The 13,511-nt window shown below is 53.9% G+C and overlaps 2 protein-coding genes across 2 annotated transcripts; both read right to left on the reverse strand.

The window, feature by feature from the left end:
• Positions 1-917: 917 nt before the first annotated feature.
• Positions 918-2,100, reverse strand: LOC149809707 (PHD finger-like domain-containing protein 5A). Its single transcript, XM_089994674.1, has 4 exons — positions 2,049-2,100; positions 1,947-1,970; positions 1,615-1,781; positions 918-1,007 (listed from the first exon to the last, which is right to left on the reverse strand). The coding sequence occupies exons 1-4, from the start codon at positions 2,098-2,100 to the stop codon at positions 918-920; spliced, it is 333 nt and encodes a 110-aa protein (XP_089850800.1).
• Positions 2,101-3,127: 1,027 nt separating this feature from the next.
• LOC149809708 (zinc finger CCCH domain-containing protein 25-like) lies at positions 3,128-5,020 on the reverse strand. Its single transcript, XM_089994675.1, has 4 exons — positions 4,910-5,020; positions 4,410-4,751; positions 3,759-4,115; positions 3,128-3,439 (listed from the first exon to the last, which is right to left on the reverse strand). The coding sequence occupies exons 1-4, from the start codon at positions 5,018-5,020 to the stop codon at positions 3,128-3,130; spliced, it is 1,122 nt and encodes a 373-aa protein (XP_089850801.1).
• Between the last annotated feature and the right edge of the window lie 8,491 nt (positions 5,021-13,511).

Below are 13,511 nucleotides of genomic sequence, written 5' to 3' on the forward strand. Positions count from 1 at the left end.
GGTTGCTTGCACCCTTTCGTACCTGGCTATGGTGTCTTGTGGATGAAGTTGGACGAGAATCCTGTTTGTTTGGTGCATGCATGAAAAATTACGCCAGGAAGGCATCCATGTCCTTTCACAGTCCATTACACATCTACACTCCTCATTCGACTCCAAGCAACAGGTGCTAAGTACCAAGCAAACAGTCCCGAAAAGTCACTGCATTGGCCCTTGATACCCGCTGCATTGCAATGGTTGCTGGTCGGAGTTGAGCGTCCCAGGAGCATGTAAAAGGGCACCAACCGTAGGCAGTCAAAGGAAAAGAGGGGTTGGCAAGTTCAAGTCTGCAAGATCGGATGCAACGACCGTGGTACACCAGATGGTCTGAGTCAAAAAGGCAATTAAGTAGCTCTGGAATGCTCAGGCTGGCAACTCATGGCATGTATGAAAGGAGAGGCAGAAGTGCATAATTGGCCAGATAACAACGGTATGAGCTTTGACGATGATGTATCTTCTTACAACGCTACCGTATGCACCGTGTACACCATGAAACACAGGCTGAATGCACGGCCGCATCCTCAATGATGCAGCACAATGTATACATCCGCACGTCGTATCTGTGCAGATTATAGGCTGGCCTGACAGCATCACCAACAAGGATCCTGGTGTCCTGCACTTCATGCTATGATACAAACTCTTCATGGGCACACGCTGCAAGCCTTGCAACTGGCTGCTGACTATGCAAGAACACCCCTTAGTGCCGGCAATTCACACTGTTGCATTGATTTAGTCGACTGAGCCGGCGGTGCATTGAAAGATGAAGAAGTTTGCTGAAAGAAAGTATGCCCTTGCCACCTGAAGGTTGGCGGGTTGACGCGCTCGGTACACTAACCTTGAGAGAACGCCGTGGTACGCCATGCCATGCATGGCGCAACATGTTATCTCTGTTTGAAGCCGTATTTCTTCCTCTCATAGAACAGATCTGTCTTCGCTGAACCCAAATTGATGATCTTGCAACACCCATCACGCTGCACTCAGGCAACCGCTGTCAACAACTGGCCTAGATTGTGCATGAAAAGGATGCATGAATATGGAGCGACAGCCACGTGTTCATCATGCATTCGCGCGTCAAATAGGCAATGCGGCGTTCGACATACGAGCAGCTTACACAGCAACCAGGATTCACAAATGATTACCCTGCGCTGCAGGACAGTGGGTCTGTCAGATCCTGCAATCATCTGTACCCGCATGTTGCATAGGTTGCTACGCACACATCAGAACAAGATCAGGCTGAAGCAATGCCCATCTTGCATTCGAAACGCAACGCCATCGATGTTGGCGATTGCAGATGCAAAAATCAACAGGAACCGCACACACCAGTCCAGAAGCAGCTTTATGCTACCCAGCAGAGCGCTCCCATGCAAAGCACACACTGCCCCACCTTCTGGTCAACCGTTCCAAACTCACACCATCAGGACCCCTAGCAGACTTGGCACCATGCACTGCGCCTGCATTTCCAGCCAAGCTGCCTGTTCGCCATGCTGTCCTTAGATTATAATGTATAAAGCAGGACCTCCAGGTCCTCTTGTACGCAAAGGTAACAGTCTCGAAGGTTAAACATGCATGGAAACGTACATCCTTCTCTTGTAGGGTGCATTCCTTGCAGAAATAAGCATCTGAAATGCCAACTCCACCGCAGATCACGCAGCGCCCTTCAAAAGATCCGTAGTTGCATTCGTCGCAAATCCTTACCAAAGTGGCGGGCCTCACATACGAATCACAAATTGGGCATTTGCCATCACCTGAACAATCACAGGAACTATCGAATTCTTGAAATCACCAAGGCCGCGATGCGAGGACACAAATTATTGCTTCTCGTCTCGATGTCTTCCTTGTCAGCGACACGCAGACGGCAGGTCAATCACGAGCTGAAAGAAGACGAGACTGAAGAGGACTGGGAGTCGTACATTTCTCGCAGAGTCTCCCGATCGCTGCAACCAGAATCAGTGGTCAGAAGCTTGTTTTTGTACCTGCGATTCATGCCAGAATCTCAGCAAGGAAGCGCGTACCTATGCCAGGCTGTTTCATGCACATGATCAAATCCGGGTGATGCTTCGCCATCTTTGACAAATGAGCAGTACTTCACGATGTATAGGGACAACAAGAACTCTGTGTGACGAGCGTGCGTGCACAGCAAATACTGAGAACGGGGTGATACACCCGATGCCACTCAACCGTTTGCTACCTCTGCGCAATGTAACGGATACTACGGACATTTAGAAGGCGTGGATGCGCTGGCGTCATTGTCAGTCGGGACTCTAGTGATCATCGGCCCAATTACCTGACGAAGCAACCACGATGTTCACAAGCATATCGCTAGATAGATCAGCACCCTATCAGAATGACCTTTGTCGATGTCATCGACAATGCTATGGACGGATGGCTCAAGGATTGGGTAGAATTGGGATCGAACTGGGAGCTCATAAACGACAGGAGCACAGAGCCATCACAAACTCGCATGAACGCACGCAACAACTTACACAGCCCTTCAGCACCGACAAAGCAAAGTTGTATCCAGGTGCAGATGCATCACGTGGTCTGCTGGCCTACTTGCGGCCCACCAAATTGTGCCCCCGGCGGTGGCCCTGGTCCAGGGCGAAATGGTGGGGGTGCCATCATCATTCCTGGCGGGGGGCCCATCATCATGGGCCTTGGCGGTCCACCTGGCAACATCATCATCGGCGGGGGCAACATTCCCCTTCCATGCTCCGCGTGTCCCCCCACAAACATAGGCGGTGGCATCGGCCTACCAAGAGGAGGTCTCCATCCCGGCGGAGGCCCGAGCATTCCCATGGGTGGTGGCAGAATGACCCGAGGTTGGCCGCCCATGGGTCCCATGTCCGACGACCCAGGCGGCTCCAGCCTTTGCCGCTTAGCATTGGACTGGTCCGAAGCCCCGTCTGATGGCCGCGCCTCCACAAGGCTGGTGCCCATAAGACTGGGATCCATTGATGGGTAAAGGGTGTGGGCACGCTGGCCTGGAATCCCAAAAAAGTCTGGCATGCCACCTGCAACTGCCGATGTCGATAAGTCAACTCTCCTGAGGGACATCACTGATCACTCATCCCATGTTCCATCACAAGGCAAATCACTCATCAATGAACATTGCCAATGCAGCACAGCAAGCAGCATCACATCGGCTTTGGACGCTCAAATGCTTCGTCATGCCAAAACTACTAAACGAGCCAACGAAACTGCAAACACAGGTGACAAACAGGGCGCAGCAGTGAAGAGCAGTGCACGCACTTGGTTGTGAGCCAGGCTCTGCAATCTCTCCCCCCGCAATCTCCCCCTCGCCATCTGGCAGCTTTGCCTGTTGAGGTTTGCCCCAAAGAAGCTTGCAGCGCGAACCTCGGATGACGAGGCGTCCGTTGAGGGCATCTGCTGCTTTCTCCGCTTCCTGCAATCACCGTGACGATAACATCTTGTACTCTCCTCTGCTTCTTACATATGCAGACAAGTCAAAGATATCGGTCAAGAAGGCCGCTGAAGGCGCCTTTTAATAGTGCATCCGCGTTGCACGACGCTGATGATAGGCGGGTTCATAAAAGCCCTGATTGATGCTGGCCCTGTAATCTGAATACCTGTCTGCCGTCTGTTTAATCTTTGCTGCAAGTGGCCTATGACCTTGAATGGTCGATACAATGGTGGTCATAATGACCCAGCTGCATTCCTCTCAACACCCTCCCCAATGATTACCGCAATCGTGCGAAGCGTACCTCGCGAGATGCAAAGGTGATAAACGCGCAGTTCCGATGAGGCACAAGCTTCAGTGTGCTGATCTGGCCGTACTTGTAAAACGGCTCCTTCACGTCGTCCTGCGTGAAGTCTTCTTGCACCCCACCGATGTACAGCGTCATAATCGACTTGTCCTCTGGAGGCTGAAGTTTTGGCTGCTGCTCTCCCAGGCGGTTGAGCATCTTCTTTGCAACAGGATCATTGACTCCGTAGTACCTGTCCCGAATGTTCTGTTCGGCAAGTTCCCCTGAAGAAGGCATCTCGTGGCGGTACGGGCACTCTGCACCACGTTTGCACTCCCCACGGGCAAAGAATGAGCAGATTTGCGCACGATTTCTCTGCAAATCAAGCGCTCAATGTCATCTGAAACCAACCAAGGGCGACTATTTCACATCTCGTAGGTCCATCTCAAACGGCAAGCAAGTTGTGAATACAATGCAATGCATGTGTTTGGCCTGCCTAGAACATGGATCCAAGCAAGCACGGAATGCCTGGTTGGCGTATCACCGTCTCACGAACGTATGAGCCTCAAATAGTCACTTTGTGCACGCAATGCCCAGATACCAGTTGGTGCGCAGTAGAGCAGCAGGAAAATCGAGCATCTGTTGACAGGGTTCTGAGCAGTACCGTACCTGATAATAGGGTTGGGTACGCTGCAGCAGACGGATGCTATCATTGGGCCGCTCCGTGCTGAACGAGGACTCTGTATTGCCCTGGGATTCCTTCAAAGCTAATGCATATTCTTTCCCAACATCACTCTCTGGTATCTCTTCCACGACGGCATTCATGGCTGCGTCTCGGGCCTGCACAGGCAGATTGTAGTCCAGGTCTAGAAGGCAGACCTGACATACGTTCTTCGCCTTTGCAACCTCTTGGCAGATGATGGTGGCTTTGTAACGAGCGTCGTTGCCAGGACGCCATCTGAACTTTGTGTACGGTCGCCCAGAGATGTGGCACTCAGCGCCATACTCCATCTGCGAGCGCGAAACGATGCATGTCAGTAAACTCACTCGAAACTTACAAAATGAATATCCTTTGCACGACTTCCGCAAACACACTGGTCAGCTGCAAGAAGTGGTGCCATTTGTTTGGAAACAGGCAGCACAGGGAGCAAAAGCCTCAAAGCACGCACCCGTTGCATTCGAACGTAGGGATTAGGGCCTAAACAGGTCTCACAGACGATGGGAAAGTCAGAGCGTTCCCATCCGTCTGCTTCTGGATCCTGAAGGAGCCTGTGAGCCATTATGTTGGTTACCACGGAACGGCAAGGACGCAGTTGTGTCGTCCCGTGCAAGAGCCAATTGAATTTGAGAATGCACTGTGCGTTAGACTGTGATTCTACAATTGCTAAGAACTACTGAAGACCAGGAACCAGCTGGGGACACAACATTCGTGAGGCCAGGCTCACACCGGTGTCGATCATACATGGGACCGGTATATAGTCGCTTCGTAAGCTGCAATATTTCTTGCACTCGGGGGCATGTTCTGCCAGACCTTGTGCGATCGGACGCATAGGCCGATGCGTCAATTTCTCTGCATCACCTACTGTATACCTACGATATGTCGAGGCAAGGTTTGGTTGGCCGTAGGCCGAATGAAAAAGTACTGCATCTGCGCCTTATCCTCGTGCACATGAAGCATAGCATCATAAGTATCAGTCTTTCGACTTCACCAGGCAATCTCCCCACACTAATGTTGCATCATCAGGGTGGACTGTGCAGCGGTAGTGCCGATGTGGTTACACCGTCCACTAGTTCTTGTGGATCCTGCAGTGCACAGGTATTGAGTTTCGAGATTTCTTTGATTCCCGTGGAGGTTTAGGTCATCGATAGAGTTGCATCTTACTTAACATTGGTCAGGTGCTCACATAACGTGGCATATGTGTTCCGTGAGTATCCAGATGCGACGCACGGCAGCTCGGGCCTTCGCATCACACCTTGGTGTCGTGAGCCCTAAGCCGACATTATTTTCCTCAGCTGCGTTGCTTGCAGCAGGAGGGGTCTGGAGTCTTTAGAGGTGCAGATGGCATCTTGACGAGGCTTCGCTGGTCTCCCAGCATACCATGGCAATGCTATCAACGACGGACACGTCTCATTCCCGAAGAACCATACGTCTCAGTGACCTCAGAGACCAATGGGTGCTTACCCTGGTCGGGTACGCTGTGTGTCGATGTATCGAGTAACAGCGCAGCTGTTCTGTTGACGTGTCCGCCACCGTGATTTTGAGGTGTATGGCAAAGTTGCTTCAAGATATTTTGAACAAGGAGATAGTAAGCATACCGCCATAGTTGTTGAATTGTTATGTACGGGAACCCTACCCGATTATGATGCACTTCAGGATTTGCAACAGCGCGTCCGTAGTGTGAACCTCTTTTTTAAATATATGATGCGCATCGACATTACCTCTGTTGCACTTGAAGTCTCGCTGAGTTTGTGAGCGTGCAGGGCAGCAATCGCGCTGTTTGCAGCCACCAACGTCAAGTTTCTCCTGATTCCCAGCGGTCTAGCGACTTTGGTATGGACGTTTGCGGCAGGCGTACTTCTCGGAGCCGCGCTATTCATTGCAATTGCGGTGTGTCCCCGCCATTGCCTGTTCATGTCCCGGGGGAACAGCGCATGCCTGGAACTTTGAGCGAATGACTTTAAGCTTGCTGTCTGGGTATGAGATGCACTTATGGCAGCATTATGGTATCTCAGGCATACAGCAATGAATGAGGTGGATCCATTGTTGAGTGTCTTAGCATGCATAGGCAATCGCAACAGTTCAGTTGACTGTGCAGGTGTACCTGTTCAGCGAAGCTGCTCACCAGGATGACATCACGTTGAAGTCAGGTCCATCGGCCTTGGGATTCAATCCGTGTGACATTTTAGATGGATTTGACGCATGTGTTCCACCTTGGGCAGCTCGAGGTCACATGGAGGGAACTGTGTGGACCGTTGCCAGCTCGCAGTGGGAGGACAGTGACACCCTGCCAGGCCTCTTCCCACCGGAACATGCTGGGGACAAGGCCATGTGTCTCAAGTGGCATGCTAGTGTCAAGGATGGCGTATTGCACATGATCCAAGACCCCACTAATACGCTCAAGTATGCTCGCTATCAAGCCGTCTCTTGCCTGTCCAGAACCAGTTGTAACAGCGTTCACAAAGCAGTTGCCGTGGCGTGCATCATTATGGTCCGGAACTCATCACAAATTTTTTATACCATTTGGAAGCGGTGCATTCAGGGACTCGCTCTCAGGAATGAATGGTGCACAAGAGGTCCTGCCGGTTGGGGGAGATTCAAAGCGCATGTCAGGACGTATGACCTTGGGCTGTGGCTTCTGATCAGACCATGTGCTCTTGCACATGAGTGATGACAGCGGCTTCCTTGTTCACAATGCCACAGGGTCAGCAGTGCCAGGCGTATGCTGTACGATTAGAGCACACTCCTGGTGATTTGGTTGGGGCACAATCTTGTTCACGGATCAAGTTATCACCAGAAATGCGTTCTCCTCCTCAGGTTTTGAAGATGTCAGTGGACACATTCCGTGCCGGCTCCTGAGTGTGAAGCTCTCTGGCACATGCAGGTCTGAAGATGATGTTCCGCAAGAGATACACATGCCGCTGCAAAACGTCACTGTTGACTTGCTGCACCAAGCCACCAAGGGCAAGTCCCAGTGGTTCCGCAAGGCACCCATGAAACTCGTGCTGCCTAGCGCTGATGTGGGCCCGTACAAGGAGACCTCGTTTGTGCTCTTCTCCATGGACTCAGCCGCTAAGGAGCAATGGTAAGTCGAAGCTCTGCTCACCTTTGAGATGCTGAGAGTCCTGCGTGCAAACGCGTATCGCACAGCTGCATGCACGGGGCGCTGTCATGCAGCACGTCAGCATGCTGTTTGCAGTGAGATTGTTTGCTTGCTTTGTGCATACATCGGCACTCACAGCAGACGGACGGCTTGCCGGCTTAGTAAATGTAATTTATGTCGGGGTTGTGTGATGATTTTTTCCATCGCTGCAGGTACTTGGCGCTGACTTGGGGTAGCCACGCGCCTGATCAGGTCCCTGCGGGCCTGGAGGCTCAGATCCTCTATTCCGTATTCTGCGCGCATCTGCGACCCGTTGCGCCCGTGCCTATTCCCAGGGCGGTCAGCACCCGGGGCAAGGCGGCTCAGGCTTCACAGGATTCGTTGCAGGCGCAGAAAGAGCTCAATCAGAGGCGCCCTTGGTGGGGGGGCCGCGCGGCTCGCAAACCTGTGCGAAGCACGATGCGTAGCATGCCTGCGACGCCACATTCCGGCCGCAGTGCCACCTCAACAAAGGTGCGAGGACAGTTGGTTTGTGCACAAGATGCAATGGCGGCCCAAGATAGAATAGGGGCTGATTCCAGCTCTTATACCTGGATGTTGGCTTGACGTTAATGGAGCGTTTCTGTTCTGCATATGCTATGTTTCCAGCGTTACAGGCAACATTGAAGGGCATATTGGAATATACCGTGGCCCTGCCCAGCGGCTGCGACTATTTCATCACACACGCATTGCCGTTCCCTCACTCTTTCGTCATACTGCACGACACACACTGGTTGATGCAGACCGCTGCTGATGGCTCACGCAAGAATGTTATCGAGGACATGGACCTTTTGTGGGGGGGGGCAGGCGGCGGGCAGCGCAGCACTGTTGACAAGAAAGGCAAGTTCAAGTCAAGGCGCGGCCACCTCGCAACCATCAAGACGAGTCCTAGCATGGAGTCGTTTGCAACGCTGATGACAGCGCCAGACATCCCGTCTTCCTCTCCTCCTGCAGATTCGCTGGCTGGGGATCGGGTGAATGCTGGCCCGTTCTACCAGGAGGCCGACGGCATGGGGGCCCCGCTAGCCAGCTCTGCGCCTGTAGGAGGGAGCGCGCCTCCAGCAGACATGGTTCGCAATGCGAGCGTCGATAGCGGACGGTCTGTCTTTCCCTCGTACGTACCCATGCTTCTCATAGATGCTTCAGGGACGCGTATGTGCATGTCCTCTGTTGTATGCACGCAACAAAGGACTTGGGATCTTGCTGTTGAGAGTGCCATCTGCTCTGCCACTGAGTGCAGAGGTTATATTCCGCTCATTTTGAGTATCTACAGCAGACTGACATGTTCCATGCATCGTTCTGCAGGCCACCGTTGGGAAGTTCCCCGGTCAGCAATGCCCCAGGCAGTCAGCACTTCAACCCTGCAATGAATGGGTCGGCCCCCGAGCTTTCAGTCGGTCACGGTCCTACGCAGCTAGCCGGCCTGCACGCAGTCAACATGTTCATGTCGCGCATCTCCTTTGATCTGATGCGCTCGGAGCGCTTTCACGCCGCTGTGCGCGACCGCCTGATGACGCGTCTTGCCAACATCCGAGTTCCCAATTACGTGACACCTCTGCGCCTTGTCAACTTGGACCTGGGCTCTACGCCCCCCTTCATCCGCTCTGCACACTCACTGCCATCTCCTGGCAAAGCGATTTGGCCGCGCCTTGTCATGCATGTTGTGTACCACGGTAAGTGCACCCTGACCGTGGAAACCAACGTGGACTTCAAGGATTCTGTAGGCTTCGTCAATTTTGAGCGGGCGATGGAAGTCTTTGGCGGCTCTGACGGCGGTGGGCTTCCTGACTTGGAAGCTGACGCGGTGTATGCAGCGAGTGAGGGTGTGTTCTCTATGACTTCACCTGTCCGTGCTGTCCGGGTATGCCACAATATTGGGTATGCCACAACGATGATTGTTTACGATCATGCCACAATGTGAGCTAAGTGGGAAGCCGTGAATGTGATTACGCATCGTACTGAAGCACTGAGGCAACCTGCCTCTGTCTTCAATGGCCAAATGATGTGGTGTACATGTGGTGACCATGCCGTCGGCTGCTTTGAGCTTACTTGAGCATACTCGAACACCCAATTGCTTCCAGCTGGGGCAATGGTGCATTGTTTCAGCGACGCTGGTCTGCAGGCATCTATGGCAGCAGTGTCGACGAGTCTCAGATGGACAGCTTTGCGGGTGAGGCAGCAGCCCAAGCGTCCTCGAGTCCACCACGTCCGGGAGGCAACAGCCCCGAGAAGGCGGCGCTTCGTAAGAAGGCCTTTTTCTCCATAAAGAACATGCCGTTCCGAAAGCAAATCGCCTCGAGTGTGCGCAATGTGGCGGGCCTGATCGTTGAGCAGGTGTCCAAGATGCCTGTACGAGTGGACGTCACACTGACGGAGCTGGACGGCCCCGTGCTGGTGTGGCTTGCGCCGCCGCCTTCCACGGGCCTTTGGATCTCATTTCTGGAGCCCCCGAAGCTCAAGCTCATCTGCCGCCCCGTCGTATCAAATCGAATGATAAAGTACACTGCCCAGGTGAGCGTTCCTTGCTCACGCATGCATCAACCCAAATCATGCGAACTGCATGCGGCTGTCCTCTATGGCACACTTGCATGCTATCTGACCGTGGAAGTTTGCCTCGGGAAGCCTTTGCAGCCCAGGCTGAGATGCAGATTGCCACCTGCATACTCAGCACGCTATTTCTCGTGACACCAGCTTTGACCTGAGCATTGCGAAGGAGCTAATGTCCTTCCAGCCTTGCTTCTGCTTGCAAGAACTAGGTACGTCAGTTTTCAGCATGTGAGGAGGTCGCAAGCAATGGGCAAGCCTGACGTTGCTTGCATGTGCAGGCAGCGAGCTTGAGCGGTTGGATCGAGTCCAAGATGAGGTCGGCTCTGCAGAAGAACATGGTGTTTCCAGCATGTTCTGACATCAACCTGAAGTTCCTGCTGAGCCTGGCGGACCTGGGCACCCCTGCAGTGCTGCCTCTAGTAATACCCAATGCGCCTAGTGGCAACGAGATCTGGACGAGTGAGGAGGAGGGCGAGCGCGAGAAGGCCTCCCGACCCCCGTGGGCCCGCAGTATAGCAGACGTAGCAACAGAGGCACTTGCAATTGCCCGCGCCCAGGACGAGGTGTGACTCACCAAGTTGTCCTGGCTATGTCTGAACAGCATTCATGCTGTGATCATTGTGTGAAATACATACACGTTGAGTCAATGCGATTGCTTGATTGCTTTCGTACAGAGCCGATATCTTGCGAGCTGTTGTAACATGGCTGGCGTCGTGTTCCGGCGGCCATGGAAATTTGTTGTGTACGCATGTCAATTCTTGCTGCCAATGATGCAGCCAGTTGTGCATGGTTGCCTTGACATCGTGCTGATGGGTGTGCAGGCCAGCACAAGCAGTTTGGTGACGGGTGCACGACCAGCGTCTTCCAAGCCCCCACGCCGCATGCGCAAAGCTGCTTCGCGTGACTCACTGAAAGCCATGCCAGTCGCGTCCAAACAGAGCCCTCAGGAGCCCAGCGCCCCCAGTAGCACGACATCCAAGCGCCCTCCCACGGCCCCTGTGGCGCCGGATCCTGCGCATCGGCCTGCCGCGCGATGGGCAACCCGCGCCCGCCGCCCTTCCCATGGCCCTGCCAGCACCCAAGGCGGCCAGCAGTCCTGCACGAATTGCAGCTTCGGCAACCTTGCGCCAGAGTGAAGGCATGCAACCTGACGATCGCGGCCCTCGGGGGGCACCTGAAGATAGGACCCGTGCGCGAGTGCCCAGCGGCGACCTCAGGGTGGACGTCGACATGCTTCCGGATGTGTCGCCACAGACAACGTTTACTAAGGCTGGCGCGCTGTCGCCTGGAGCTGCCGTAGACGACCCCACCGTCGACGATCAGCAGAGCTGGATGTGCGCTGCTGAGCCTGTGCTCACCACCATCGCTCCTTTCTTTGTAAACCTTTGGTGAACCTTTGGCAAGCCATACAAAGTCCTGCGTGCGCCACACAGCCGGCGCCTGTCAAAGTGTGCAGGTGACGTGCAGGGGCCATTTTGCATGAGCTGCGTCATGACATGTGCGTCTGCACAGCGTGTTATATCTTAATGTTCCTGAGTAAATTGTGGTCGCAGGTACGACGAGTCCGGTGTAGAAGCGCACACGGAGGAGAGTGAGATGGGCAGCCCATCGCCTGGCTTCCGCATGCAACCTGAGTTCTCGTCCCCCGGGAGGCTGACAGCCACAGCTTGTGGCCACCTCACCCCGCCTGCAAAAGAGGCAACTCGACGGCTCGACCTCTCTCCAGGTACTGACTCAAAAATCAAACGGTTTTTGGCACACTTATTGGTGCCTCACGCAATGAGCACGCCTTTCATTCATGCTCAATATCCTAAGGCACCACAACTCGATACTCGGCAGTACACATACTTGGTTCACCGATGGCAAGGTTGCCTTGACACCAATTTAGGAGCCTAAATGCTGTTGATGATGCATCCTTGGTACAGCACCGCAAGCACACATGGCAAATACAGGAGCGCTGACGATGCTCGGAACCAGGTACACGCCATGCGATTCCATTGAACAGGGCCCTCTCAGATGAATCGCAAACATTCGCGAATTTTGTGGGGTGCCTGCAGAGGAGCGAGCTCGCGCGTCGCCAACTCCAGCAGATGGCCATGAGCTTGCACGCAGCGCCTCGGAGGAGATTCTGCATCAGGCTACTCTGGCGGCAGCCACAGCAAGTGCGATGATGAGCTCTGGCAGGAGCAAGAACGTCGTCACTGGGCGGTACCAATTCCTAGCAGACGGCTCGCTGTCTCACACCAAGAGCCAACCACAGTCCTCTGATGCCAGCCCTTGTGTCAGCAGCCGCTCACCTTCGCACTCGTCGCCTGAGGCCCGCTCAAAAAGCCATGTGTCTTTGTACATGCAAGCTGCCTTGCTGGCCAGCGGTGTGACCCCCTCTGTTACACTCTTCCGTGGGTGCTGTAGCTGCTGCACCCTGGTGCTCTATTGCTCCTTCCATGTCGCCTACTCAGCATTCAGTTAATAAACTATGTAAACTGAGTGGTGGTGACTACAATTCGCCTTGATCCCAAGCACATAAATCAATCCCAGCAGAGGTGCACGGTATCCATGCAGGGCACTTGCAAATGTGGTTTCGCCTCTGCATGCTCAGCGTAGTGATCCAAGTTGTACTCAGGCACGTTACACTTGCAGGCAAACAGAAGCTGGAAGATTCCCAGTCCTTAGACCTTCAAAACCTATCTGCATCAGCAGCGTCAGTAGGGCTGTCATTTGCGGAGACCCTCATCCCCCTCCCTTACCTTATGCAAGCAGTCGAGGGTGCTGCAGCCACAGAGGCCATGCTCGATGCGGCAACCGGCGATAAAGACTTGGCATCAAAATCAGTCGCCAGCCCATCAGGAGGCAGTCAAACTCGCTCGGAGAATATGGCACGAGAGGATACTGGCAATGACATCCTGGCGGGCGTGCAGGCGATGCCGGTGCCTTCGCTTGCGCAGCCGATCATTGGCTTCCAGGTTGCGCCAACACTGGCGTCTTTGACATCATCGGACGGAGCCATGGTGCAAGCGGACCAAGGGCAGCGCCACGCGATAGGGCATGGCTCTTCATCTGGGCAGGACTTTATTGCTCGTTCTCCTGAAACCTCATTACGTAGTGTTGTGAAGAGCGCTGAAACTGCCGCTCCTCACAGTTCGGTGCTTACAGAAAATCAGCTTGGCGATGTGCAAGGGGCAGAGCGTGAGGAAATGGCGACTGAGTTGGCGTGCCGCTTGCCTGCATTGGAAGAATTGTTGGGAGTATTGCATGCGGATGGCGCTGAAATTGCGCAACTTGATACTCTGACTGACCTGGACTGCAGCATCCCTGAGCCTGAGCAAGCACACGAGGGTGCCCCAGCTCCCAATGCCGCCGTTTC

The sequence above is a fragment of the Nuphar pumila genome, unplaced genomic scaffold (assembly GCF_984573655.1).
Source record: "Nuphar pumila unplaced genomic scaffold, dmNupPumi1.hap1.1 HAP1_SCAFFOLD_875, whole genome shotgun sequence".
NCBI lineage: Eukaryota > Viridiplantae > Streptophyta > Magnoliopsida > Nymphaeales > Nymphaeaceae > Nuphar > Nuphar pumila.